At 50.8% G+C, this 26,014-nt stretch overlaps 1 protein-coding gene across 3 annotated transcripts; it reads left to right on the top strand.

The window, feature by feature from the left end:
- The first annotated feature begins 237 nt into the window (after window positions 1–237).
- Window positions 238–25,594, top strand: OGDHL (oxoglutarate dehydrogenase L). 3 transcript variants are annotated; one of them, XM_080926101.1, is made up of 24 exons: window positions 238–331; window positions 2,185–2,253; window positions 3,746–3,950; window positions 5,086–5,256; window positions 9,407–9,509; window positions 9,913–10,028; window positions 10,170–10,324; window positions 11,094–11,240; window positions 12,727–12,817; window positions 15,300–15,479; window positions 15,643–15,771; window positions 17,101–17,280; window positions 17,821–17,973; window positions 18,453–18,555; window positions 19,006–19,134; window positions 19,885–20,035; window positions 21,092–21,219; window positions 22,195–22,373; window positions 22,570–22,641; window positions 22,724–22,849; window positions 22,951–23,023; window positions 24,271–24,434; window positions 24,541–24,695; window positions 25,139–25,594. In XM_080926101.1, exons 3-24 carry the CDS (start codon window positions 3,747–3,749, stop codon window positions 25,260–25,262), a joined length of 3,033 nt encoding a protein of 1,010 aa, XP_080782227.1. In that variant the 5' UTR covers window positions 238–331; window positions 2,185–2,253; window position 3,746; the 3' UTR covers window positions 25,263–25,594. The 3 variants fall into 3 exon arrangements, with proteins under 3 accessions (XP_080782227.1, XP_080782228.1, XP_080782229.1); XM_080926102.1 differs by lacking the exon at window positions 5,086–5,256; XM_080926103.1 differs by lacking the exons at window positions 24,271–24,434; window positions 24,541–24,695; window positions 25,139–25,594 and adding an exon at window positions 23,153–24,097.
- Window positions 25,595–26,014: the final 420 nt, after the last annotated feature.

The following is a 26,014-nucleotide window of genomic DNA, read 5'->3' as shown; positions in this document are numbered from 1 at the left end:
TCGAAGACTCTGGAGTTCATGGGTCCAGCAGTGTCTCCATTCACTTAGACAAGGCAGGCCTGGGTTCCTGCTGACCATCTGGAGAAGCCTGGCCTTTTGGGGGACCACAAGTGGTCTTGGATCTGGGAGGTCAGCACCTCGGACAGCGAAGGCCGCAGACGGGGCGGGGCGTCTACCGAGACGTCACGACGCGCGGAATCCCGAGGGTGCGCGCTCACGGCGGCCGTGTCACGTGACCTAGGTAATCGATTCAGCGCGCGGCTTGCGACCCTCCGCGCTGTCCCCGGACCTTCAGCCCCCGGACCGCGTGGCCCGGAACCTCGGCCAGCCGGTGAGCGCGGCGGCGTGATCCCCCGTTCCTGCGAGCTGGACCCTCTGCAACTTGATCCTAGGTCCTGGGGCAGCGCTGCCCGCTAACCTCAGCCAGGCCCTTGGGGAGGGGGCGGGATTGGGGTGGGGAACGGGAACTTGACCTTGGTCTCTCCTTTGCCTAAGTGCGGCGTTCCATAGGACCCCCAGCCCTTTGCGCGCTTTAGCAGGCGAATGCAGATTTCTTGGGAAGGAGTGACTTGCCAACAGTGGGGCTTCAGGCCGGAAGGCTGCAGTCCCCTCCCACTCTGTACCATAGTGGCTTGGAGAGGACCCTGTCTGGTACTCTTCCAACGAGAGGGGGGCTGCCCAGTACTGCACTGAGGTTGAGGAGGTTCCAGGGTTGCATCTGGCGGGACAAGAAAGCAGCTTCGAAGTCCCAGGACAGGCCCTATATGTGCTTTTAACTGCGGTCTCTGCTCCCACTGGAGGAAACCGAGGCGGGCCAGATTCCTTGCTCAAGTAGTTTGGGGTCCCAGCCATCCTCCCACACTCAGGATGAGCAGCGCTAAGAGGCTTTATCTGATTGACCCCAAGTACCATGCTCTGCAAAGACCCAGCGCTGAAATTCCCAGCCCTACAGGGTCCAATACTAAGCCAGTCTGTTTATCTCCTCTCCATTCATCCACCAGTAACCTTCAAACAAGCCCCACCCACCTCTGTACTTTTCCCAGTTCTGGGCTTTAGTTTGGCCCTTCCTTCCTCCCTGTCAAGAAAATAAGCTCGCACCCCACCCCCATCCCCACCCCCATCACACCCTGCTGCTTAGCTCTTTGCAGTTCCACACTCTCCAATCAGGCAGTGAGTTCAGTTTCTAGTACAAGACAGAGAAGGACAGAATGCAGGCTCTGCTGCTATGTGCTGCTTCAGGGCTTGGGGGAAAGGGGCCTTCTATACTCTGACCTCTACTAACTGGTTTTCCCAAGGGATCCATTACGGAGCAGCCCTCCCCTGTGTATCACTGCAGAACTCTTAGTCCTAGGTTGCCTGCACTGGTTCTGGGGTCAGGTTGGGACTACTGGATGACATTGTTTCAGAAAGAATGCCCCCAAGATCTTCCCACTAGAAATGTACACAGGGCATATTTTAGGGGGTCCTTGCTGCCATCCTGTCCTGTATGGGTAGAACTTAACAGCACTAACTAGGGCTCTGACTATAGATTTAGAGCTTTGAGGTCCTCAAGCCCAGCTGGCATGGGGTAGGAATGGCTGGCATCTCCTGCTGGGTTGGGTGAAGGCCATAGCAGTGTCTGGCTGCCCAGACTGTTCTGTGTTTGTGTAACACAGTGTTCCGGCACACTGGGCCAGGCTGGACACAGCCAGGCATTGTCCCTCTCTGGCCTGAACCGTCCTATCACCTTGTGGGGGTAAAGCTGGCAGAAAGAGGAACTAGGGCATTGTCCCAAGGAGATGTTAGGACATCTTAGTGCTGCCGTGAGGAAGACACAGACCCCGGAACAGACAGCTGGTCACTCTCCAGCCTAGTGCCCACCTCCGTGAGAATGTTGAGCCCTGTGACTCCATCCTTGTTGGACTGTGTACCCTTACTTCTGTTACAACCTGTTTCCCTTGCTGTGTAGAATGGATTGGGAAGCCCAATAGTTGTTTGTATTCTCCTGGATGTTTCCACAGTGTGACTTGAACTATTAGACTGTAGGGCCCAGGCTGCTGCTCCAGGAGGCCCAGCCCCAGTGGCTCACGACGGGCTGCTACACCAACTCGGGGGTTGAAATGTTGGGAGGGAATCCTGGGGCAACTGAGGTTCAGAGTTTTGCTAGCCCTACCTGTAGAATGTATTAATTTTCCTCTAATTCAGACTTGCTGCAGGTCACCTGAGGAACTCGCCTTTCTGTGACTGAGGAACTCCCCTGGCTCTCCAGCCTAAGTGAGTTTGCAAGGGTCAGGGGAGGCAGCCTAGGACAGCCATACCTGCCTGCCCCTTGGTGGACTTTATCCCTTGCAAAAAACTCTAGCCAGTGGCGTCCTGACTTGGTTTAGCTGGTGGCAGGGATAGGATGGAGGGGTGCAGTTGGTGGATAGTTGGCTGAACACACCCAGGAGCATTGACTTAGAGCCAGTCAGTTCTAACCAGGACCATATACCCCAGAGTATAAGTGTTCTGGGTCAGCGGGTTGTATAAGGAGCCACAGGCTTCTGGACTCTGATGGGTGTTCTAGGGTTGTACTCTGTATTGAAGCTTGGACTCCCCTGGTAGAAGATCATCAGTCAGTATTCAGTAGGAAGGATCTACTCCAGGCTGGGGAGGGGCTGGGCTGGGCAGGGCAGGGGGCAGAGGGCAGGTCAAGAGAGGACCTTCTGCTCAAAGCCATGGGGTAAGGTAGGACAGCAGAGGTCCTACTTTACATGTGGTAGCAAGGACCCTGGGGCAGCAGGGGACTCAGTAGGTCGGAGCAGGAAGCCTGGTAGTTCTCTATGAGTAGAGAAGACCTTTAAAAACTCCTGTACCGGGGAGAGGTTACTGAGGGTGTCTATCCATTGAAAGCCTGCCCATTGTTTAGGTCTCTTCCTTGGGAAATTTGACAAGTGGAAAGAACCCAGTGTTGTGTTTTCCTGACCTGGGTGGCCCCTGTGCTGACAGCTGTCTTAGGTGGTGTTTGTCTGGAGTGTAAGTTCCAGGTAGCATTTGGTTGCCACAGAAGGCAGCTGTAGCAGGGGTCTGTCACTGGGCTGGCTTCAGTTCTGCCTTCACCACAGGGACTCCCAGTCCCCACTTCTGTGAAAGGGAGCTATCATTGAGGTCTGGGTTCCTGACCTTTAAGGCTTTGCCCAAAAGCAAAGATACCCTAACCTAGTATTGCACTCCTAGAAAGTTACTGGTTACTTCTAGCCAGTGATCAGAGATTCCAGAGATAGTGGGTGGGTCTTGTCCTCTCATTTTTCTGAGTTTTTGCTCCTCAGTGCCTTTTCCCTGCCTTTTCTGACCACATACAGCCATCCCAGTGCCTAGAGGACCCCTGCCCCGTTTCCAAGAGGATAGGCTATGTGCCCTTCCCTTTTTTGGGTTATTGCCTACACATGTTCTGCGATCTTCTGAGTGGGCTTCAGGGCCTGACCTAGGTTCCCCCTGAAGCAGGGTTGTGTATAGGGGTAGCAGGGTTCTGGGACCAGCAGAGAGGGAGCCTAGGCCAGAGGGAAGGGTAGGAGTGCTGGGTTTCAGAGGCCTTTGGAGAAGGTCACTGAGCTGAGACCTCTTGCTTGGAAATGAAGCTGAGATAGGAGTTTGTCTCCTGTGTCTCACCTTGGCTTAGTCTAGGGCCACCTTTCAGTGTAGATGGCAGGTGTGAACTCACATGCATCTGAGCTTCCTCCTGACTGAGTCCTGTGATCTCTGCTTCTTCCTCCTTATTCACGTTCAGAATGAGCCAGCTGAGGCTGCTGCCATTCAAGTTGGGGCCACGGGCCACAAAGCTCCTGGCCATACGGGATATCCCAGCGTTCAGTGGGCGCAGAAGGTCTTCTGGGCCACCAAGTACCATCCCAAGGAGCAGAAGTGGAGTCAGCTCCAGTTATGTGGAAGAGATGTACTTTGCCTGGTTGGAAAACCCACAGAGCGTTCACAAGGTTGGCACCTGCATTCCACATTTTATGGGAAGGAAGCTGCTGGGGTGGTTGGCAGGATAAGGGACTGCCAAGAACCAGCCATGACTTCCATCCCTGTGTATTGTGGGGGGAGAAGGGAGTGGCCTCTTGCTTTCTTACTGATCAAAGTTTGTGTGAGTCCATCCCACTTGATGGACCATAAAGATCTGCTTGATGTGCTGGAGACCGGCCCAGCCTGGTTATGCTGAGCTCTCTCCAGATGGCTCCTGGGACGAAATTAAGAAATGCATATAGATGTGCCATCTAATAAACTAATACCCCTTGATATCTAAAAGTAAAATGGGAGAAAAGGCAATAGTCACATGCTCCAGATGCAAGCAGCATGAAAAATCAAGAGGTTCCTCTGAGCCCACCACGGGGTTTGTTTTTTAGTTTCTTCTCTTTGAGATTTTTCTCTCCATAAATGTTTGCAAACATAACAGAATTCTCCCCCTTTTATGGCAGAGAACGATCCTGGTTTTTGGTTTTGTTTTTGGCTTTCGTTTGATGCTCTCAGATCTTTGTCAGTGTGAGAAATGCCCCGCTGTTTGTTTGTTTCTGCCTGTGTAGTGTTGTGAAACATGGATGTCCTCTGTTCCCTGTAACGGACTTCTGGTTCACATCTTGTCTGGGTTGCCCTGAATATAGTATACTTGTATGTGTGCACACAATGACTGTAGAAAGATTTTTTTCAACATCTTTTCTTTAAAGATTTACTTATTTATTATATATATGAGTACACTGTAGCTGTCTTCAGACACACCAGAAGAGGCATCAGATCTCATTACAGATGGTTGTGAGCCACCATATGGTTGCTGGGGTTTGAACTCAGGACCTCTGGAAGAGCAGTTCAGTGCTCTTAACCAATGAGCCAAATCTCCAGCCTTTCTAACATCTTAAGAATAAATATGTAGGCAGATGTCCCTGCTATAATGGAACCCACATCCTGAGGAAAGCTGGGGACTATGTAAGGGACCTGGGCTAGTAGAGGGTCCCAGAATGGAGGGTCCCTCTTTAAAGTCCCTGAGCACCATGGTTCCCAAGAACACTGAGTGCTTTGGGGATACCAACTCTTTATGACCTGACCCAGCTGGGTTCTTCCTTCTTCCCTACCTAGTCCTGGGACAGCTTCTTCCAGAGAACAAGTAAGGAGGCCTCTATGGGCCCTGCTCAGCCACAGCCCCCAGCTGTTATCCAAGAGAGCAGGGCATCTGTGTCAAGTTGCACCAAGACCAGCAAGCTGGTGGAAGACCACTTGGCAGTACAGTCCCTGATCCGTGCCTATCAGGTGAGAGAGATGGAGGATGGTGGTGGGGTGGGGTGCAGGGAGTCTGAGCCCTAATGTCACCTCACTGAGAACTGGCCTTTATCTCATGCCATTTAGAGCTTTTGAGTGTATTGTTTTGCTGGCTTGTCTGTTTCTCTGTGTTGTCGTCCAACTTGCATGTGATGTCCTAAGTACCTAGAGGAGCACTTAGTAGGTTGCATTTAGCCTGAAGTGACCATGGAGTCCTCTGACACTTGATAACCACTCTCTAGTCTGGGCATTCCAAGAAACAGGGACCGTTTGCAGCAGGAGCTTCATCAGTGAGTTCAGAATGAATTAATAATTTACCAGACACAGCTCCCCACCAGCTGCTCATTCTGGAGGCTTGGGCTCTCTCACACCGGGTTCCCTAGGCTGGGCCTGGTGGTTGGCAGTGTGTCTTGGTGACGGTCCATGTTCTCTCAGCTGAACAGGACTAATTGGAGGCTTGCACTGGTATTGACGCCGTAACAGGTGCAACCATTGAGGATCTCTGTGGGAACCGGAGGCAGAAGGCATTTCACAAGGGAAACGTGGCCTGCAGAGTGTGATTCTAGGGGCTGTGGGCCTGGAGGAGGAGGAGCAGTGAGCTGCTCCCATGGACCTGGGAACATCAGGGCATCGGCAAATGCAAACAATGTGCTGTCTCCGACTAGGAATCCTCTGTGTGGGAGTGTGGAGTGAGAATTCCCTGGCACCTGGTGCCCAAGGGTCACAGGGGGCTCTCTCTGGCTGGAGGACACATGAGCTTTGTGCAGCACAGTAATTGTTGTTGAAGTCCAAAATCTGAGACTTCTTAAGGACTGATGTGACATCACAAGTGGAAAATTCCACACCTAATCTCATGTTGATGGGTTGTAGTCAGAACACAGGCATCCTAGGAGCATTGTCTAAAACCACATTTCAGCTCTGCATACAAGATGCTGGTGAAACAAATGAATTTCGTGTTTAGACTTGGGTCCTTTCTCCAACGTATCTCATTATGTCTAAATATCCCCAAATCAAGAAGAATGAAATGCCAATTCTGCTGGTCCCAAGTATTTCCAATAAGGGAATCTTCCAGTTCATTGTGGTTTCCTAACTGGGTGAAAGACACCTGGTGACCTCATGGGTGATCTTGACAAGAACAAGGACGGTCAAACTAGAACTGTCTTGTATGGAGGTGAACGTCCAGGATGCTGCTTGTTCTTATCTCAGCATAGCTCTGTCCTTCAGGTTCTGTGCATGTGGTACGTGTGTGTGTGAGAGTGTGTGTGTGAGTGTGTGTGTGAGTGTGTGTGAGTGTGTGTGTGAGAGTGTGTGTGTGAGTGTGAGTGTGTGTGTGAGTGTGAGTGTGTGTGTGAGTGTGTGTGTGAGTCTGTGTGTGAGTGTGTGTGTGAGTGTGTGTGTGTGAGAGTGTGTGTGTGTGAGTGTGAGTGTGTGTGAGTGTGTGTGTGAGTGTGTGTGTGTGTGAGAGAGTGTGTGTGTGTGAGTGTGTATGTGTGTGTGTGTGAGTGTGAGTGTGTGTGTGTGTGTGTGTGTGTGTGTGTGTGTGTGTAGAGGCCAGAACAGGATGCCTGGTCTCTTTACCTCTTTATTGCCTTGAGACAATGTCTCATTGAGCCAGAGGTTCATTGTTTTGGGTAGGATGGTTAGCAGCAAGCTCTCTGGGTCTATCTGACTCCATTAGTTTTAACAGAGGTTACTGGCATGGCTTCTTGTTTATATGGTTGCTGGGGATTTGAACTCATGCTCTCAGCCACTGAACTATCTCTTCAGCCTATATTGTCACGTAGCCCAAAAGTCTGACTTCAAACTTGTTCTGTAGTTCAGGATGACTTTGAACTCCTGATCTCCTTGCCTTCATCTCCCAAGTGCTGAGATATAGCCATTCACCACCATATCTGGCGCTCTCTCTCTCTCTCTCTCTCCCTCCCTCCCTCCCCCCCCCCCCCCCATTAGCCAGTACCAAGCTCAGGATCCTGTGGATCCAGGCATTGCCTGTTTGAAGCAAGATTGCCGTAAAGAGGCACACTGCAGTGGCTGATACGTCTCCTGGGCTCCGCAACTCCATCTCTGTTGTTTTTATTTCTTGCTAGTTTTTGTAAAATGAACCATGCCGTTTTTTCCTGCAGAGGTTTTCTAGGTCGGGTTTTACTGCTCCATTCCCAGTGTCATCCCCACCCCACCCACAGTCCCTTTGTCCATGTAAATGAGCTCTGAGCTTCACCCAGTGTAGACTTGATTTTCCCCCGGTCAGCTTCTTGGTGGGGATGGGATGGGCTTTAGAGGGCAGTGAACAACCAAGCACGGTGAATATTTTCCTTTGTCCTCGGTACACTGAGGTGTACATTGTTCAGCAAAGGCAGGGCTAGGGGGCACTTTACTTTTCTGTTTATTGACTGATTTTCAAAAATAAGAGGTTTTGTGCAGTCTTCATAAGTAACCAGCGAAAGTTGTTATTCTCCTCCTCTTCCTCCTCCTCTCACTCCGTCTATCCCTCTACTGATTAGGCTGACTTTGAATTCATGATCCTCCTGCCTCAGGTTACAGGCATGCACCACCATACCTAACTTCCTTCTTTTTATAGTTTCATGAGAATGAACACACTTAAGCATATTACATGGATTTCAGTCTGTTGTAAATTGCATACACACACATACTTCTCACAGTGTGTCCTTATTCCCAGTGATCGGCACCCCTTTGCTCTCTGGTCTAATAGACTCCAAGTCAGTCTTTGTCTTAGTTTCAGTTGTCAACCGACACAGCTGGGAAGAGAGAATTTCAGTTGAGGCATTGGCTTGATCAGATTGGCCTGTGGACAAGTCTCTGGAGCATTTTCTTAATTGCTAGTTGATACAGGAGGGCCCAGCCTACAGTATGTGTGGGTCTGGTTGTATAGAAAAGGTAGCTAAGCAAGGCAGTAAGCGGTGACCCTCCTGTCCCCTGATCCTCCCCATGGTCTCTGCTTCAGTTCCTGCCTCCAGGTTCTTGCCTTGAACTCCTGGCTTTGCCTCCCTTCATCACGGATCTGTAAGTGAAATAGCAATTTCCTCCCCAAATTGGTTTTGGTCAGTGTTTTATTATAGCAACAGAGAAATATCTAGAATAGTCTTATATTTTTCCGCTTTCCGGAACCAGGCTTCCTGGGAGTTCTGAGAATGTTCTCTATCAGTCTAGTCAATTGCAGCGATCAGAGCTGGCAACTGTGTGCTTTTTAGAAAGATAGCATGCATTATGGATTTATTTTAATGCAGCCATGTACTTCAAATGCAGGACTAAGGGTCTGACCTCATCCATCTCATGGCACCTTCTCCTTTCAAAGATGCCAACAATAGATGTTCTCAGAGATGCCATGCAGTGGCTTATGTGATGTTTCCATAGCCCACACGGAACAGGCTTAGAATAACAATTCCCTTCTGTTGCTACTGATTGGCAATAGGAAAGTTTATGAATGTCCCCTTTAGGGAATATTCCATTGGCCAAATGGAATCGTCCTTCTCCGTGTAGCCATACTGCTGTGGATATGTTACTGTGGATATGCTCTTAGTGTTAAATCTTAATTTAGTTTTATAATTAAAATGTTTGTAGGGTCCCAAAGTCAACTCTTCAAAATAAGATATTCTTAAAAAGCCTGTTTCTTTGAAATCTTATTCCTTCAACCCAGTTTTTACAATTCCTGTATTACCCCATCTCTGTACAGTCAGTCTTCTTACTTCATGGTTTCTCTCTAGTTTATGATTTCTTGTGAAGCTCCTTCTCAATCTTTTAGATGCTCTCTTTATTATTTTTATTTCTCTTGTGTATGTTCACGCACAGGTGCGTGGATGGGAGATTGTGGAAAAGGTTTCGTAATAGCAGGTGGGGATTTCCCTCACTTGTCTAGATTTTCCTCGCTCAGGTGTCAGACACTTTGGAAATCTACACTAATGGTGTATAGCATATAACTTTATGTGTGGGTCTTTGCTTATGTTTGCCAGCCTCATATTGTGGTTTTGAACCGAAGCTCCCAACGTCTCAGGGGATTTGCTGGCAGGTGACAGCGCGGTAGGATGCGTGACAACGTGGAACGCTGAAGCTGGAAGTGGGGCAGGGCTCTGAGCCTCACATGGAATGAATATCTGTCCAGTCTTATTGTTCTTCCTTTTCCTAGATCCGAGGCCACCATGTGGCCCAGCTGGATCCCTTGGGCATCCTGGATGCAGACTTGGATTCCTTTGTGCCCTCAGACTTGATCACAACCATTGATAAATTGGGTAAGTGCTGGGATCCTCCCCTGTTACCCTACAATGACATGCTAGCTGGTGTTGAGACCTAATGAGGAGTTTGCAGGGCCTGAAGCTTAGCCTGAGCCTGACATATCTCTGTCTGTGTGACTCTTGCTCCTGGGTCCATTTCCTACTCACTTTACAGGGTCCCAAGACACTATATAGTATCCCACGAGGTATGTGTTCCCACCAGTGCTAGGGTTTACCACTTTTCCAAACCCATTCTCACGGCAGCAGCAGGTGGGGCAGATCCTTCCCTCTCTCCACTGATGATCGATCGGGGCTTCTGGACAAATCTCAGGGTGGATGCACTAGGTACTGCTGAGATGCTCTCCATATCCCTAGCCCAACCTCAGTATTTCTTTCTCTATTGCTTTGGCCTCCTTTCCAGCCTTCTATGACCTGCAGGAGGCTGATCTGGATAAGGAGTTCCGGCTGCCCACCACTACTTTCATCGGTGGCTCAGAGAACACACTCTCCCTTCGAGAGATCATACGTCGCCTGGAGGTGAGCCCAGGAGTCATGTCTGGCATAGCTCTTGAGGATGTGCAGAGGGATGGAAAGAGGGTACTTCCTTTTCAGTCTCAGACTCTGGGACTATCACCGCTCTTGTCTGTTCCTCAAACACTTTGCACCTGCCTCTCTTAGAGCACCTACTGCCAGCACATCGGCCTGGAGTTCATGTTTATTAATGACGTGGAACAGTGCCAGTGGATCCGACAGAAATTTGAAACTCCGGGTGTGATGCAGTTTTCCGTCGAGGAGAAGCGGACCCTGCTGGCTAGACTAGTGCGCTCCATGAGGTCAGCACTACCTGATGGACAGTCTGCATGGCTGGAGGACTGTGCTTGGTTTCCACGGCAGGGAAACTGGCAGGGCCCAGCAGGGGAAGACAGGCTGACTTGCTCCCACTGCTGGAGGCCTGCAGAAGCCCTTAGACTAAATATCAGGACCATATGCTCAGTTGATTTGACCATCAGAGCCACATAGGTGGGTGGGCATGGGGCTGCAGAGAAACACTGCAGTGGAGGTCACACAGCTTAGGCAGAAGTAACAGCCTGCGGCTATCGGAATGACAGAATACTGTCCCCGGCATGGGGGGGTGTGATGGTACCCCTAGCAGGGGCACTGTGTTACTCCTACTTGATGCCTTGGAGGAGCTGCAGGGGCCCGGAGGTGCACCTGGCTTGGCTACTGAGAGACTTTCTGAGCAGTGGGGTGTGGAACAACTTAGGCATTGTCAGGGTGAAGGTGTTTGAGGCTTGCAGGACGGCGGTGGAGCAGGGACACTGGAGGATGGCCTCTCAGGGAAGTTTGGCTGTGAGGAGGAGAGAGTGGTATTGGGGAATGGGGTGGCAGCTAAGGTTATGGGAAGACTCCCAAGGTGCCCTGCCTTGTGCTTTTCCTTAGGTGAGTGTGACATGGTGTCCAGGCTGGGTCCTGGGCTATACAGAAGGAAGGTGATTTTGTCTTTCCTGTGGCCTAGGCATTTTTAGCTTGCCGTGGTTGTCAAAAGTTTGTAAACCCCAAACTTGTTCCTTTTTACCCCTTCCCTCTCCTTTCCCCAAACAGGTTTGAAGACTTCCTGGCCAGGAAGTGGTCTTCAGAGAAACGGTTTGGCCTAGAGGGCTGTGAGGTCATGATTCCTGCCCTCAAGACCATTATCGACAAATCTAGTGAGATGGGGATTGAAAACGTCATCCTGGGGATGCCACACAGGTGGGGCCACCGATTCCCCTCGCTGTGACGCTTGCCTTGAGGAAAAAGGAGGTGGCAGTCAGGGTGAGGGGCATTGGTGGGATTTGAGGCAAAAAAGCAAAGAACTTGGAAGGTTCTCAGGGCCCTGGTGTGGCCTATTCTTTACAGCAAGAGCCAGATACTTAGCCAGAGCCATATGTGGCCAGGGCTCATTCAGACTGTGGGACATACTGAGTTCAAATCCTGTAGATAAGGAGAAGTCAAGGGGGTGTGCTTAGGGACAAGTGAGTAAATGGCCCTGAGTTGGCATCCTTTGGACATCGGTCTATAGAGATGGATAAACAATCTGTTTCCCAGCTTAAGGTTACTGTATTTCCCTTGATGAAGACTTTGAATTTTCTTTTGCCAGTAGTCTGTTGGGCAAAGCCCTATTGTGATTTAGAAAGCTGGTTGTGGTTGGGCTAGCACAGAGCTGTAATGTCCAAGGGACTCTAGATGTATGGGGTGGATAGTTTCTGTCTTGGCAGCCTTTCAGGGGTCTAAGGTTTGTCTGTCGTGGTCCCTTTGAGGGGTCTGGAAATACCCAGTGTCTGTTAGGAGGTTAGGCAGAGCTGTCTCAGTAGCCATGCTGGCCTGGAACTCGTGGCTTCATGCCTTGGGCTATTAGAACAGCAGGAGAAGATGGCACCTGGAAGACAGAGATGGCTCTGACATCTGCTAAGTGGGCATTTGCCTGGAGGGCTCTCTGATCAAAGGGGCCCTTCTGGTAGTTCAGGCTTTCACGGCATGAATGGGAACCTCTGGGCTGTGAAGGGCTTTTTGCCCAGAGCAGCTGAGGAATGTTCTTTGTTCCTGGGTGTCTGTGGAGGGGAGCTGACCAGGAGGAGGCTTTTCCTTTCTTTGTGGAGCTGGGAGTTAGGCTTAGGGTTCCTGTCACCCTGAAGCTAATGGGTTCTGAAGAGAATTTTTTTTTGAATCACTTATATGTTCCTACCAGACTGGTTCCTACCCTGCAGTAAGTACTTTAAGTAGTAAGTAAGTTCAGGCTGGGCTGAAGAATCCGGTCCATGGCTGCCTATTCTTTCAGTATTCTCCCTGATCTGAGTCTCCTCTGTCCTATCCTGCCCAAAACTGCTGCTGGCTGGGCTGGAGGGTCATGTTAGTCTTACATACTAGATTCAGTGTTCAGGAGGTGTCTATGTAATGGGTTGGGTCTTTTGGGGGGGATGAGTAGGGACATGCTATAGGTGACTTAGTGGCTTTCTGCCCCTCCCCAAAGGGCTTTCTAAATCATTGATATGCTGGGAATCTGTCTGAAGGAAGTTTGCAAACTGGGACTACCCCAGGGCCCAGTATATTGAGGCAGAATGGAAAGATTGGGCCTTACTTGGGTCCAGCAGGAATGGTTCTGATAGGTTCCTCGGCAGGTAGGGAGAATGGCTGCACTTGGCCAATGTAGGAAGGTGACCACGGTGTCAGATGGTAGCCCTGACATTCTGGTCCTCAGGGGCAGGCTGAATGTGCTGGCTAATGTGATCCGCAAGGAACTGGAGCAGATCTTCTGTCAGTTTGATCCCAAGCTGGAAGCAGCAGATGAGGTGGGTGTCATAGTGTTCCTGGGGTACCCAAGAGGGCTGGCGTTTGGGAGGTGGGCTGGGAGAGTTTGGGACGTGAACTACCAGGATGAAGACATGGAAAGAGACCCAGGGCCTGGGATGCTTGCTTCAGGTCCCTAAGGCGTTGGGAAGTAGGTGCTGCAATGGATCATCTTGGCCAACCTTCCTGTTTCCAGCTAGCAAAACTGAGGCCCAGAGAGGGGCAGGGGCTTCCCTGAAGTTTCTCCCTTGAGAATTTGTAACAGAGCCTCTATGTCCACAGTCCTTTTGTCAGCCTTGAGTGACTTGCTGGTTCCAGAGAGGCATGGGTGGACCGATGGCTTCCTGTGCCCTTGACCTACCAGCCACAGAACTTATTTTCTTGTTCCAGTGGAGGCTCTCAGCCATGGCAAGCCCTCAGCCCTACTGCCTGCCTTCCTCTTCTTTGTTTCATTCAAGTCTCTAGCTGAATTTCCTGACCTACACATTTTGTCTCTTCTTTCCCCTTCTGTGTTCCTTAGCTTTGTCTCTTCTCTGGCCTTTTTCATGTGCGTGCGTGTGTGTGTGTGTGTGTGTGTGTGTATGTGTGTGTGTGTGTGTGTGTGTCTGTATATGTTGTGTTTGTGTGTGTTGTGTGTGTATTGTCTGTCAGTATCTCTGAGTGTGTGTATGTCTACTTCTACATCTGTGTGTCTGTGTGTGTAACCCCATGTGTTCATCCATGTCCATTTGTCGTCCTTTTGAGAGGGGGGAAGGAACTTTGCCTTTGGAACCTGTTGCAGTAAATATTAAAATATGGAAGGCCTATTCCTTTATCAGCCCCACAGTCTCGCTCCGCGGACGCCACTCAAGCCGAGCCCATGGACTCTGTCACTCGATCCACAGGCCACCCTCTCCTCAGTATTACTTTCCCGGTGGTTATTACTGACCTGGTGTTTTCTTTCCTCCACCACCCATCACAAACATTACTTCAAAAGCCCAGTAACTTTTCAGAAAGGCTTATATATTAACTTCTCAATCCACAAGATCACATCCAATGGACAAAGATACAGACTGCCCTTCTACAAGAGATAACCTATAGAATCCCTTGAGAATATTCATATCTACCTATCGCCAATTACGGCCACCAGGATCTAGGTCTGCTTTCTCCAGCTCCATCTCTTTTTTTTTTTTAATCTTTCTTCTCTTCCATTTTCCTACCTTTTCTCTGCCTACCTTTCCACTGTCTAATCATGTATCAGCTTAACATAAATCTACAGAAACCCTTACAATCCCAGCACAGGTGTTTAGTTGGTTAAAGAACCTGGTCCAGGAACACTTGACACAGTGCCAGAGCAGGGCTGGTGCCAGAGCAGGCCTGGTGCCAGAGCAGGCCTGGTGCCCACAGAGCTGCCTTCCAGCCCAGGATCTTCCAGTATCCTGTTCATGTTGCTCAGCAGCCTTCACACCTGTAAGCCTCTGTTTGCTCCTCAATAGTCACAAAGGACCCTGCCCCACATGGTATGAAGAACTGAAGAGAAGATTTGGGGGGAAGAAAGCTGAGATTTTTGTCTGAGTTGCACTTTTTTTTTTTTTTTTTTTTTTTTTTTTACGATTTAAAAATTGTAAGTATTGTTGAAAGGAAAAAAGTATATATAATTTGAAAGAGAAAACATTTTCTCCATGATACTTCATTCATGGTGTGTCTGTGTACACTTGCCTGCATTTGTGGTGAGGTGTGTTCCCTGCGGACACACATACTTGTCCAGGAACCATGAGAACAGCCTGGGGCACTGTAGGTGTCGGGCGACTTCACTCACCATGTTGCCTCTGTTCTGTGCCAACACTTAATGTGCTTGGTTTGTTGGCTTCTTGCAGCTCCAGAGTTCTGTGTCAGGACTCTGCCTGCTGCAGTGAGCACATGACTAGCTGGTAGGTGGCGCCTGAGAAGCACAGGAGCCTGGGCAAGGAGCAGACACCCTGGAGCCTCCACTGGGCCCACCCACAGCACTTGCAGCCACAGCTGTTTCTCTGTTGGTTTTTCCTTTGCCAATTGGATGGGTGCAGAATGATTTAATTTTGACATACTTTTTGAAACGAGTCAACAGTTCTGAATCTCCGTGCTTCTTGTTTATTTTCTTGGGACTCTGGCATTTGACTTTACTCATTTGCAAAGCCACTTTGCATATTGAGTGCAATTAGCTCTCTCCCTGCCTTTGACAGACCAGCTTGTTTTCCCCTTGCTAATGAAAGATTTGTCCTGGCTTAGCTATCTTACCACATAGGGACTTTATATTTAATTGTTCGGAAAGTATGTTTTCTCTACTCCTGGATCCTAAAATATCTTCTAACATGTCTTTGGTTTCACTGGTGTGAGGAGTAAGGTAGCCTTTGAGCCCTGTTACAGTCTAAGAAGCCTGGCAAGTTGGCTCAGGCCATGAGCTGCTCTTTACCTCCTTCCTTCACTGGAGGTGGTAGGTTCACCATATCCCACCCTTATCCTCAGGGCTCTGGTGATGTCAAATACCATCTGGGCATGTACCATGAGAGGATCAACCGTGTCACCAACAGGAACATAACACTGTCGCTGGTAGCCAACCCTTCCCATCTAGAAGCTGTGGACCCTGTGGTACAGGGGAAGACGAAGGCAGAGCAATTCTACCGTGGGGATGCCCAGGGTAAGAAGGTGAGTTTCTCTATAGAGAGGCACCCAAAAATCAGCCTTTGGGAACAGGGCTCTGAGAAACTAGATCCTGAGGATATGGATCCTGGATCTTGATGGAAGAGGAAGTAGGGTGGGCTTCATAGGCCAGGGTACAGGATCCTGCTTTTTATACCCTGCCATTCAGGTCATGTCCATCCTGGTCCATGGGGATGCCGCCTTTGCTGGCCAGGGTGTCGTCTATGAGACCTTCCATCTGAGCGACCTGCCTTCCTATACCACCAATGGCACGGTGCATGTTGTGGTCAATAACCAGGTAAGGGTGTCGGCTCCATACCAGGTCACATGCCCATTCCTAGCAGTCCAGGTTGTGGGTTGGTGGGAAATGTGAGATAGCTGTGGTGTTCATACCATTGTCCTGCAACTTCCCAACACGTGACTTCAGGTAAAGAACCCGATCCTTTGTCTAGCATGAAACCTCAGGCAGGGAACCAGACTCCAGCCTTGTGTCCTCATCTGAGAAATTGGTAGATATATAAGATATATGTACTGTACACATATCTATGTAGCTTTTGGAGGTTATACATCCATAGGCTCAATTGGCTATGGATCCAAAATATTCAGACCAGGAATGGGGGTACCTGCCATTCCAGCTGGTACTTAGAGAGTTCATGGGCAATTTGAGCTATCTAGTGAGATTGTCTCAGAAAATCCAGGGAGAATGTTTGTCTAGTATACATAAGCCTTGGCTTTGAACCACAGCGTCACACATACAAAAGTATTCAGGAAAAACAAAGCACTAACCTGTACAGAACATGAACAAGGCTTTTCCCTCCTTGTTTTCTAAAGTTTATGTAATACAGTGACTGTTTACATATAGTTTACATTATATATATGATTAAAGATGTAGAGACAGATGTAGATTCTATGGAAATACTGTGGAATTTTGTGTCTAAGACTGGGGTCCTGAAAATATTTTCCCAGGCACCCAGAGTCACCCATGTGTAGCAGCACGAGGACAGCATGGTGCCTGACTGCATAGCTGTAGGTGACCTTGAGCTCCCTGAGCACATCGGTCTTGGTAGTCAAGTTCCTTCCTTCCAGGCAGCCAAGTCTCACACTAGAAACCCTGTGCTCTCTGCCTCCTTTGCAGCAGCATTTAATCTTCCTCGAGTTTTGCTGGGAGCAGGACTTTAATGAGACTTACTTATAGATGAGGACAATGAGGTTGGGAACCAAAGCATCTAGCCCGGAGCTCTGCAATCACTGCTGCATCAGATGCCCAGCCTGAGTACCTGGGCAGCCCAAGGGCCCGAAGAAAAGCAGGCCAGCCTCCCTGCTGCCGCTGCTGTTGCCCCATAGCAACTGCTGTCATAGCTGGTCAAGGACTCACTGACTGTTACCCCTTCATGTCCTGTATGTCCTTGGTACCCTGATACCCCCCTCACACTCCAGCTCCCAGATCTGTCTGCCAATGCATGTCTAGCCCCAAGTAAGCAGGGACTCTGGGCACAGCAGTGTATGCCTGTGGTTCCAGCTGCTCTAGAGCCTAGGGTAGGAGGATTACTGGAGTCCAGATCTAATGGAATCCTGTCTCAAAAAAGAATGCACAGAGGGGCACATCTGGCTTCTCGCGCCCTTGCAGATTGGCTTTACTACGGATCCCCGAATGGCTCGCTCCTCACCTTACCCCACGGACGTGGCTCGCGTGGTCAATGCGCCCATCTTCCACGTGAACGCAGACGACCCAGAGGCCGTGATCTACGTGTGCAGTGTGGCAGCTGAGTGGAGGAACACCTTCAACAAAGATGTTGTTGTAGACCTGGTGGGTCTGGGGTACTGACAGGCCAAGGCAGGGATGGAGTAGATGGCTTATTCCTGCTATGCTGCTGTGTTTGGGGGTGCTGGAGCCAAGGATGGAGTGACTAGCCTGTTCCTGACTGGCTAAGAAAATCGGATATGTTTGAGGATGCTGGTACCAGAGCATGCTTAGTAGCCCAACTTTGCTGGTAGCAAACAAACCAGGGGATTTCGACATATTGGGGCTAGAGCAGCGATGGAGGGTTCTTTTCTTCTGTGCTGATCAAGCTTGGTATATTTGGGGGGCCAGGGGCCATCAGCATGGCCCATCTTCATGTGTGGTTAGGGCTTCAGTATATCTTCAGCACTAAGGCCTAGAAATGCTTTCAGACTAAGGGTTGGTGTCACCAACAACCAACCATCTGTGGGAAGGCCTGGGTATGGAACTTTGACTCAGCGACAGATGAGAGTGAGTCCTTTGGAATGCTTCAGATCAGACCCTGGCCTGCGTGCACACTGTGCTCACAGACTGTGGTGGGGACTGAAGCCCTGGCTGCCCACGCAGGTCTGTTACCGCCGGCGGGGTCACAATGAGATGGACGAGCCCATGTTCACACAGCCCCTCATGTACAAGCAGATCCACAAGCAGGTACCCGTGCTGAAGAAGTATGCAGACAAGCTCATCGCCGAGGGCACAGTCACGCTACAGGAGTTTGAGGTAGGTAAGGGGACATGTGGGCACAAGCCTCAGATGGGCAGAACGGGAGCATGGGATGGCTGCAGGTGCCATCAGCACAGTGCTAGACATCGAAGGTTTTAAGGAGTAGCTGGTGTACCTTGTTTCCAAAAGTCTCTGGTTTTAACAGGGCATAGGAATTTGGGGCATGGGTACACCTGGGTGTGTATTGTGACTTAGGACAAGCCAAGTTTTAGACAGGAAAGGGATCTTTCTGTAGGGACGTCCTTAGTCCTTCTGCCTTTATGGTAGAACCTCTGGTGGGAGTCTCTCCTCTGTCTCCCTGGTTCTCCTTCCATTAGAGTATCTGTCCAGGACCGCTCTGAACTCTAAGGTCTAGCCTCTGACCATGGCATCTCTAGAACCTACTGATAGAGACTAGGGCTTTTGAGTCTGGGCTGACTGACCCTCTTGGATGCCTAATATATCACTGTCTGTCCACACCTTCTTCTCAATTCCAGGAAGAAATTGCCAAATATGACCGTATCTGTGAGGAGGCATATGGCAGGTCCAAGGATAAAAAGATCCTGCATATAAAGCACTGGCTGGACTCCCCCTGGCCTGGTGAGTGAGACACATGCAGCTCAGTGACCGCCTTGAGCACTGGTGGGGAAAGGACTGTAGTGGCTCTGGAGTGCAGTCACTACAGCGCCAGAGCTGAGGCTTGTGCCTGATGTGCAAGTGTGAGCTGTTCCTGCAGGCAGAGGCAGGCCAGTGTGGAGGAGATGGCATTACAGCAAGTGTGGCTGCCTGTGCCTTTCCGGGGTGGGGTGGTACTAGGGGGTGTCTACTAAGGGTCCCTCTGGTGGGGCCAAGGTGGGCCAGCTGTGACCTCGGTGTCCTGGGGAGTATTAGGGCATGCGTAGGAGCTATGGTTGTGGCTCTTCATCTGTGGCAGATTCCCAAGGGTATATACTGATGTCTCTGGAGGTAAGGAATTGCAGCCTGGGACAGAAACTAGCCAGGGGTGTCAAAGTTCCTTCACCAGAGTCTGAATGGAGTCTGTCCCTTCAGGCTTCTTCAATGTGGATGGAGAGCCCAAGAGCATGACATGCCCTACGACGGGCATCCCTGAAGACATGCTGACCCACATTGGCAATGTGGCCAGCTCTGTGCCCCTGGAGGACTTTAAGATCCACACAGGTAAGGCTGCTGTGCAAACTCCAACATAGTTACTTTCAGAGCTGACACTGTATCCCTCAGGTTGATTTGATGGGATATCATAGGAAAACAAAGATCATGACGTGTTCCTGCTTAGCCTCTTGGTTTCCTGGTTTGGCTCTCAAAGCTTCATATAGGCCCCTTCCCATGTTCCTAGCTCCACTCCCAGTGGATATGGCTGATATGCATTTGTGGATACCACATTCCAGCTGGGTGTCAGGGTGAGGTCTTAAATTGGTACCTTGAATCTGCCTAAGGCAGCCTCTAGGGTACCCCTCGGCCATTTAGGGGAACAGGGAAGCTTACACTAAGATGTTTGTGTCTCCTCTAGATAGCTATGGGAATGCACCTCTCACAGTATGTATGAGGTAGCCACTGATGGCGCCCAGGCTTAGAGCTGCATCCTGTATGCATTGCAGGGGTCCTGCTGTGTGTATGGTGTTTATTAGCTCAGTCTCCTCTTCTGGAGGGCAGGGACAGTCCTCCATGGAAGTGTCATAGAGAATTCTGACCTAGTATATTACCACTTCCTCCTTTGAAGAGGAAGCTCAGATCAGCCCTGGTCTGGCTACAGTTTAGAGTCTGAGGGAACCACCCACACACAGCCTTTGCCTTCTCACTGAGAGTCTGAGGGGACCAGAAAGCCTTTGCTTTCTCATTGAGCACATACCCCATGGCTCTGGTGCTTCAGCCATCAGACCTGGGGCTGAACCGTGTTCCTCATTCTCACAGGCCTCTCTCGGATCCTGCGTGGCCGAGCAGACATGACCAAGAAGCGCACAGTCGACTGGGCATTGGCAGAGTACATGGCCTTTGGTTCACTGCTGAAGGAGGGCATCCATGTGCGGCTCAGTGGCCAAGATGTGGAGAGGGGCACATTCAGGTGAGGCTGAGGCAGGCTGGGCCCTGGTCCCTTGAGCTCTGGTCTTGTCTTCACTGAGCCCATGGATCTCATAACTCAGCAAAACACAGGCATCCCAGAATTAGCCTTAGAGATTTGAAGTAGACTTCTCTCTCTCTCTCTCTCTCTCTCTCTCTCTCTCTCTCTCTCTCGGAACTCCTTGGGGGGACATTTGTCTGGCTAAATCCATACTTAGGGCCAAGTTTTCAAACAGTCCCTTTATTGACCCTCACATGCCAAGCTGATTGGTTGTCTCAGTTGGTAGTCATTTGTGACCCCCGGGAGTCTTTATTTCTATAACTGGCATCTGCATCAGCCTAGAGTTTCTGCCTTGCTGCTTGAGTTTTGGGATCTGAGTGAGGACTCAATACTTCTAGGTTGGGGCCCTGAATATTCAGAGTCTTGGCTCAGTAGCGCGTTCATTGGCTTCCAGGACCACAAGCTGTTTTTCCATTTCTGGAGCTCATTTCTGCCAATCTTATTTCAGCTTGGGATGCAGCAGCCATCTCTGCATCCTGAAGGGAGCTATCAGTTGCATCCTGAACCGATTGCCAGTCTTTGTTGGGCTTGGACCTCAACCCGGGGGCTCCCTTACTCTTTCATCCTGGGGTCTTTACAGCGCTTCCCAACTCCTCTGAACAGGGACAGGGCAGGTGTAGTGGTTGAAGAGATGGTAGGCCATGTAAGAGATGCTACCTTGAAGATGTGGCCTGCTGGTGTTTCAAGGGGCACCCTGCTTCTGGATGCTGGCAAGGCAGGTCTCACTGGTTCCCTCTGTGGTTGAGACGCTGAGGCAAGAGACGTTGTAGCTTTCAGATCTAAGCCCGGCACCCTTGGTGTAATATGTGGGTGGCCGGCGGGGAGAGAGCAGGTCTGGAAACACTTCAGGAAAGGAGCGTGTTACTGTGTAACCTTCTTGGTATGGCCATTTCATAGGACTTTATAGGCATTTTGGGATATACCAATACCTACCTACCTGCTGCTGTCTGTGTGACAGCCTCCTTGCTCTTGTCCCTATCCTGATTTCTCTCTCCCCAGCCACCGGCATCATGTTCTTCATGATCAGGAAGTTGACCGGAGGACGTGTGTCCCAATGAATCACCTGTGGCCTGACCAGGCTCCCTACACTGTGTGCAATAGCTCCCTCTCAGAGTATGGAGTTCTAGGTGGGTGACAGGCTCACTGGGATGCCTCAGGATCTGGGAGGGCAGGCAGTCTTGGAGACTGGGAGGGAGGACAGAGATACTCGGATAGCCCTGAGGAAATGCATTTGGACTGCTTCTTTCCAGAGACATTTGGGAGATGAAAACGTGTACTACGTGGTCCAACAGGCATCTCTGTTGGGGAAAGGGGATATTTGCTTTGTTTTCTTTTCTTTCTATTTGCCATTTTTGTTTGTTTGGGTTTGTTTGTTCAAGACGGAATTTGTTTCTCTGTGTAACAGTCCTGGCTGTCCTAGAACTCATTTTATAGGTCAGTTCACCTGCCTCCTGATTGCTGGGATTAAAGGTGTCCATCACCACACCCAACTTGCTTTATTTTCTATATGATACCTAAACTCTTTCCTGGGGTGCCAACCACAGAGTACAAAAGTCCAGGAGAGTCCGTGGCAGCTTGTAGCTACCGACCACCTAGCAGGAAGTCTGGTCATGAACACATGGTCTTAAGCCCACCTTCTCTATTCTGTACCCCAGGAGCCCAGTGTTGGGGTTTGCCTGTGACTCTATGGGGACGTGCCCTCCCTCGGCTTACCCGAAGCCAGTACGCTTGTCCTTTTACTACCTCTTCCTGGTTCAGCCCCACCTGTGGGAGTTGCCTTTGGGCTCCTGCCTGCCCTTTCTCAGGAGCTTTGTGCATGTTTTCAGAGGTCTTTTTGGCTGGTTGGCTGGTTGGCTGGTGGTGTCCCCAAGGCCACATGAACATATAGTATATGGCAACATATAGTGTTAGAAAAACATGCTTCCACATCCAGGAACACACATCCGGACCTCTGAGGCCTAGTGAGCCCCCTGCCTCTTTCTGGCGTATGGGGAAGGCCCGGTTGGGACTGGTAGCACGTACTGAGGAAAGACTGGATTTAACTGGAACTGCTGCTACTTGGTGACATTGTACTGAGCTCTGTCTTGATGTCCTTTGCCTAGGCTTTGAGCTGGGCTATGCCATGGCCAGCCCCAACGCCCTGGTCCTCTGGGAAGCTCAGTTTGGTGATTTCCACAACACTGCCCAGTGTATCATCGACCAGTTCATCAGCACTGGCCAGGCCAAGTGGGTGCGGCACAATGGCATAGTGCTCCTGCTGCCGCACGGCATGGAGGGCATGGTGAGGGCCAGAGGCCTACCGCAGGAGGGCAGGCTCACCCTTTGATCCCTTGAAATGCCTCTCAGTCCCCTGGAACTTGTGATCCAGGCTGGTGGGCAAGGTGGGAACAGAACAGGCTGTTCTGCCTCCTGAAGCCATCTGGGCACAGCGAGCCTAAGGTTTCTGCAGGCTCAGTCTGGGTCACGTGTACTTTCAGGGTCCTGAGCACTCCTCGGCAAGGCCAGAGAGGTTCCTGCAGATGAGCAATGATGACTCAGATGCCTACCCAGTGAGTTCTGCCCGCTGTCCCCAGGCAGGGTATGGCGTCCAGGTGTAGAGAGCCACTCCTAGCCAGCAGGTGTTCACTGCAGGTGTTCTCTGAGGACTTCGAGGTGAGCCAGCTCTATGACTGCAATTGGATTGTGGTGAACTGCTCTACACCAGCTAGCTACTTCCACGTGCTGCGCCGGCAGATCCTGCTGCCCTTCCGCAAGCCCGTGAGCCGCCCTAGCCTTTTAGCACCATGACGGTGCAAGGGTTGGATGTGGGAACCCATAGATGGATAGGAGCTACTGGCAGCTGGCTTTTTACCTTCCAGCTCATTGTCTTCACACCCAAGTCTCTGCTGAGGCACCCCGATGCCAAGTCCAGCTTTGACCAGATGGTGTCCGGTATGTGTCTGATCTGGGCCTGGTGGGCCTCCGTCACTGGCGGTGACCTGTGGTCTAGTGGCTGATGTGTGGATTCTGCCCCTGGAGCTCCCTTGTCTTCTCAGTCTCTGTTCATTGTCCCTTCTGCAGCTCCTGCCCGGGTCCTCACCTGCAACAGCATTGAGAGATTGGCACCTTGGCTAGATCAGATCACTTGGAATAAGTTCCAGGGTCCGGGGGTGGCGGGCTGTCACCTGTCAGTAAGGCTGGCAGGAGAGGAGACGCTGGCAGAGAGGTGTCTGGTTTGCTGAATACTGAGTGACACACACTCATCTTCTATCCGTAGTTTCACTCACAAACCAAACAGACATCAGTGGGAACCTGGGTGCCCTCTCCCCCCGGGGATCAGGAGCCAGGAAAGCACATGAAGACTCGAAGGGTGACCTGGTCAGGGAGGCACAAGAATGAAGCTTGTGGCCAACAGGACATCTGGCTTGGCTGAGTCCTGAGTAGAGGCAGGATTTAGCCAGTCAGGGCTTCAGTGGCATGGACACTTGAGGGGTTTATTGTTTGTTGTTGTTGTTTTTGTGAGGGGTTTATTGTTTGTTGTTGTTGTTTTTTGTGCGCCTATTGTGGGAAGGCAGCTGTACTGGTGAGTCAGACCCACCAGTACGACTGGCCTCTTGGGAGACTGGTAGCTCTGTCTCTATGCCTGGCAGCCGCCCTCTGGGCTTCAGTGCCCTCGAAGGGGTGGTGACACAGGGACATCACAACAGTTCTCTGAAGAGTTCTACAGCATGTTGGCTTCGGGAAGAAGAAATGGCCAGAGCTGGGAGATCGAGGCTCTGCTATGGGGCTAGGGGAGGAGTGTGCAGTGGCCTCCCAACAGCTCACCTTGGCACATGGGGTCTGAGGGCTGTGTGCAGTGTGGGCACAACTGGGGGTGGGGGGACAAATCTTGAGCAGGATGATGTTATCAGGGCCCATCATGTTACCTTCTCTGTCCTTCAGGGTCTTTTTCCATTCCTGTACCCCATACCTTGAATGTGTTCCTAGAGCTCTGGTCTTAGCTGTAGACCTGCCTTCCTCTCCCTCTGACAATGTAGGGGATCATCTCTCCTTTAGTCCATCTTTGATCAAAAGCTGTCTAATCAGCCTGACCTGAATCAGCTCAGTAGCTGGGAAGAGCCCAGGAATGGTTGGGTGGCTCAGTGTCCCATTGCCCTTCTGGGTGCTGATACCCCCGAGGTACCTGGTTTATCCCTTAGGAACTAGCTTCCAGCGGATGATTCCAGAAGATGGCCCCGCGGCACAGTCTCCGAAGCAGGTACAGCGGCTCATCTTCTGCACGGGAAAGGTGTACTATGACCTGGTAAAGGAGCGCAGCAGCCAGGGCCTGGAGAAGCAAGTGGCTGTCACACGCCTGGAGCAGGTTTGCCGACTGTCTTACCACTGTAGTGATAGACAAGGTCAACTCACCCGCCCCGACTCTGCGGTATTTGGGCGTGACTGACGAGCCTTTATCTCTACCTGCCCAGATCTCTCCATTCCCTTTCGACCTGATCATGCGGGAGGCTGAGAAGTATTCAGGAGCTGAGCTGGTGTGGTGTCAGGAAGAACATAAGAACATGGGCTATTACGACTACATCAGTCCACGATTCATGACTCTCCTCGGCCACTCCCGGCCCATATGGTACTGGGCTAGAGAGCTTGATATCTACCTCCTACCTCTGCTAACCTGCACTGGCTCTTGATCCTGGCAATCCCATACTAGGTTTTCCTGCCTCGTTGGCAGTGCCATGGAGAACTAGTCTTCTCTGGCAAGCATCTGAGTCCCTATAGATTCTGGGTTCTCTGTCTACAGGTTAGCTGATCAGGATTGGGAGGAATGCCTGTGGGGCTGTCGAGGATAGTAAGCCTAAGGATTCTGCAGTCCGGATCAGGTTTCAGACTCTCCTGTGTGACTCAGATCTCCTCCAAAGTCTGGGCCATGGCATGATTGTTGTCTCCATGGTCAGAGTGGGCAACTTCTGTGTCCTGTGGCTGGAAGTGCAAAGTCCCCTAAGTAGAGGCAAGCAGTTTTCTTCACGTATGTGACCCTACCAGCCCTTCCCTGAGCTGACTCTCCTCTTCCAGGTATGTTGGCCGGGACCCTGCAGCCGCACCAGCCACTGGAAATAAGAATGCTCACTTGGTGTCGCTGAGGAAGTTTCTGGATACTGCCTTCAACCTAAAGGCCTTCGAGGGCAAGACATTTTAGAATGAGGCCACGCGTGCTCAGATCTGGCTGAGGGAGGTTTTCTGGAAACTCTGGGGCCTCAGATGACCCACATTCTTGTAGCAATTGGGACCAAAGAGTAGCACGGCAGGCTTTGGTCTCTGTTATCTCAGAATTGGTCAGGACCAAGGATTAGCCTTCCTTAGATGGAGGGAACATAGATGTGGCATTTCACCAGCCCTGCTAACCTTTCTGATTAGGTGTTTTGGGTTTTTTTTGGTGGCAGTTTCTTTAGCTTTTCTGGTCACATCCCTAGACAGCCACCAGAGCTGTGTAAGGATCGCTCCCATCCTAGCATATGCTCTCTGTTGTGTTTTGGAAGTCGAGTGTTCAGCCATAACAGCAGGTGAGGCTCAGCCACACCGGGAGGTACAGTGAAGTGCGGCACACATGTGTGAACCAGAGTGGGAGACCAAAGGGTGGAGGAATAAAGACATGCTTGAGAAAGCCCTGTTGTCCCCTTTTTGTCCCATGGATCCGGGGGAGGGGTGGCTGGGAGAAAAGCAAACCCATGGAGACTATGTCTGTTCAACAGATTCCCCCTTGAGCCACAGGCAGGGGTTTCCTGCTTCTCCCTTGCTGAGTCTGCTAAGATGCTGGAGGAGCGGGGTCGGGGGTGGGGGGCACTAGGACCCTGTACAGATTGTTGATGTGTCCCCTTCCCAGAGTGCCTCTTTGGAACCAGATGCCATGGCCTCCAGGTCTGCCCTGTTTGAGAGACATACATGTGCTTC

Source organism: Micromys minutus, assembly GCF_963924665.1.
Source record: "Micromys minutus genome assembly, chromosome: 12".
NCBI classification, from domain to species: domain Eukaryota; kingdom Metazoa; phylum Chordata; class Mammalia; order Rodentia; family Muridae; genus Micromys; species Micromys minutus.
This window is presented reverse-complemented; position numbering and strand designations above follow the sequence as displayed.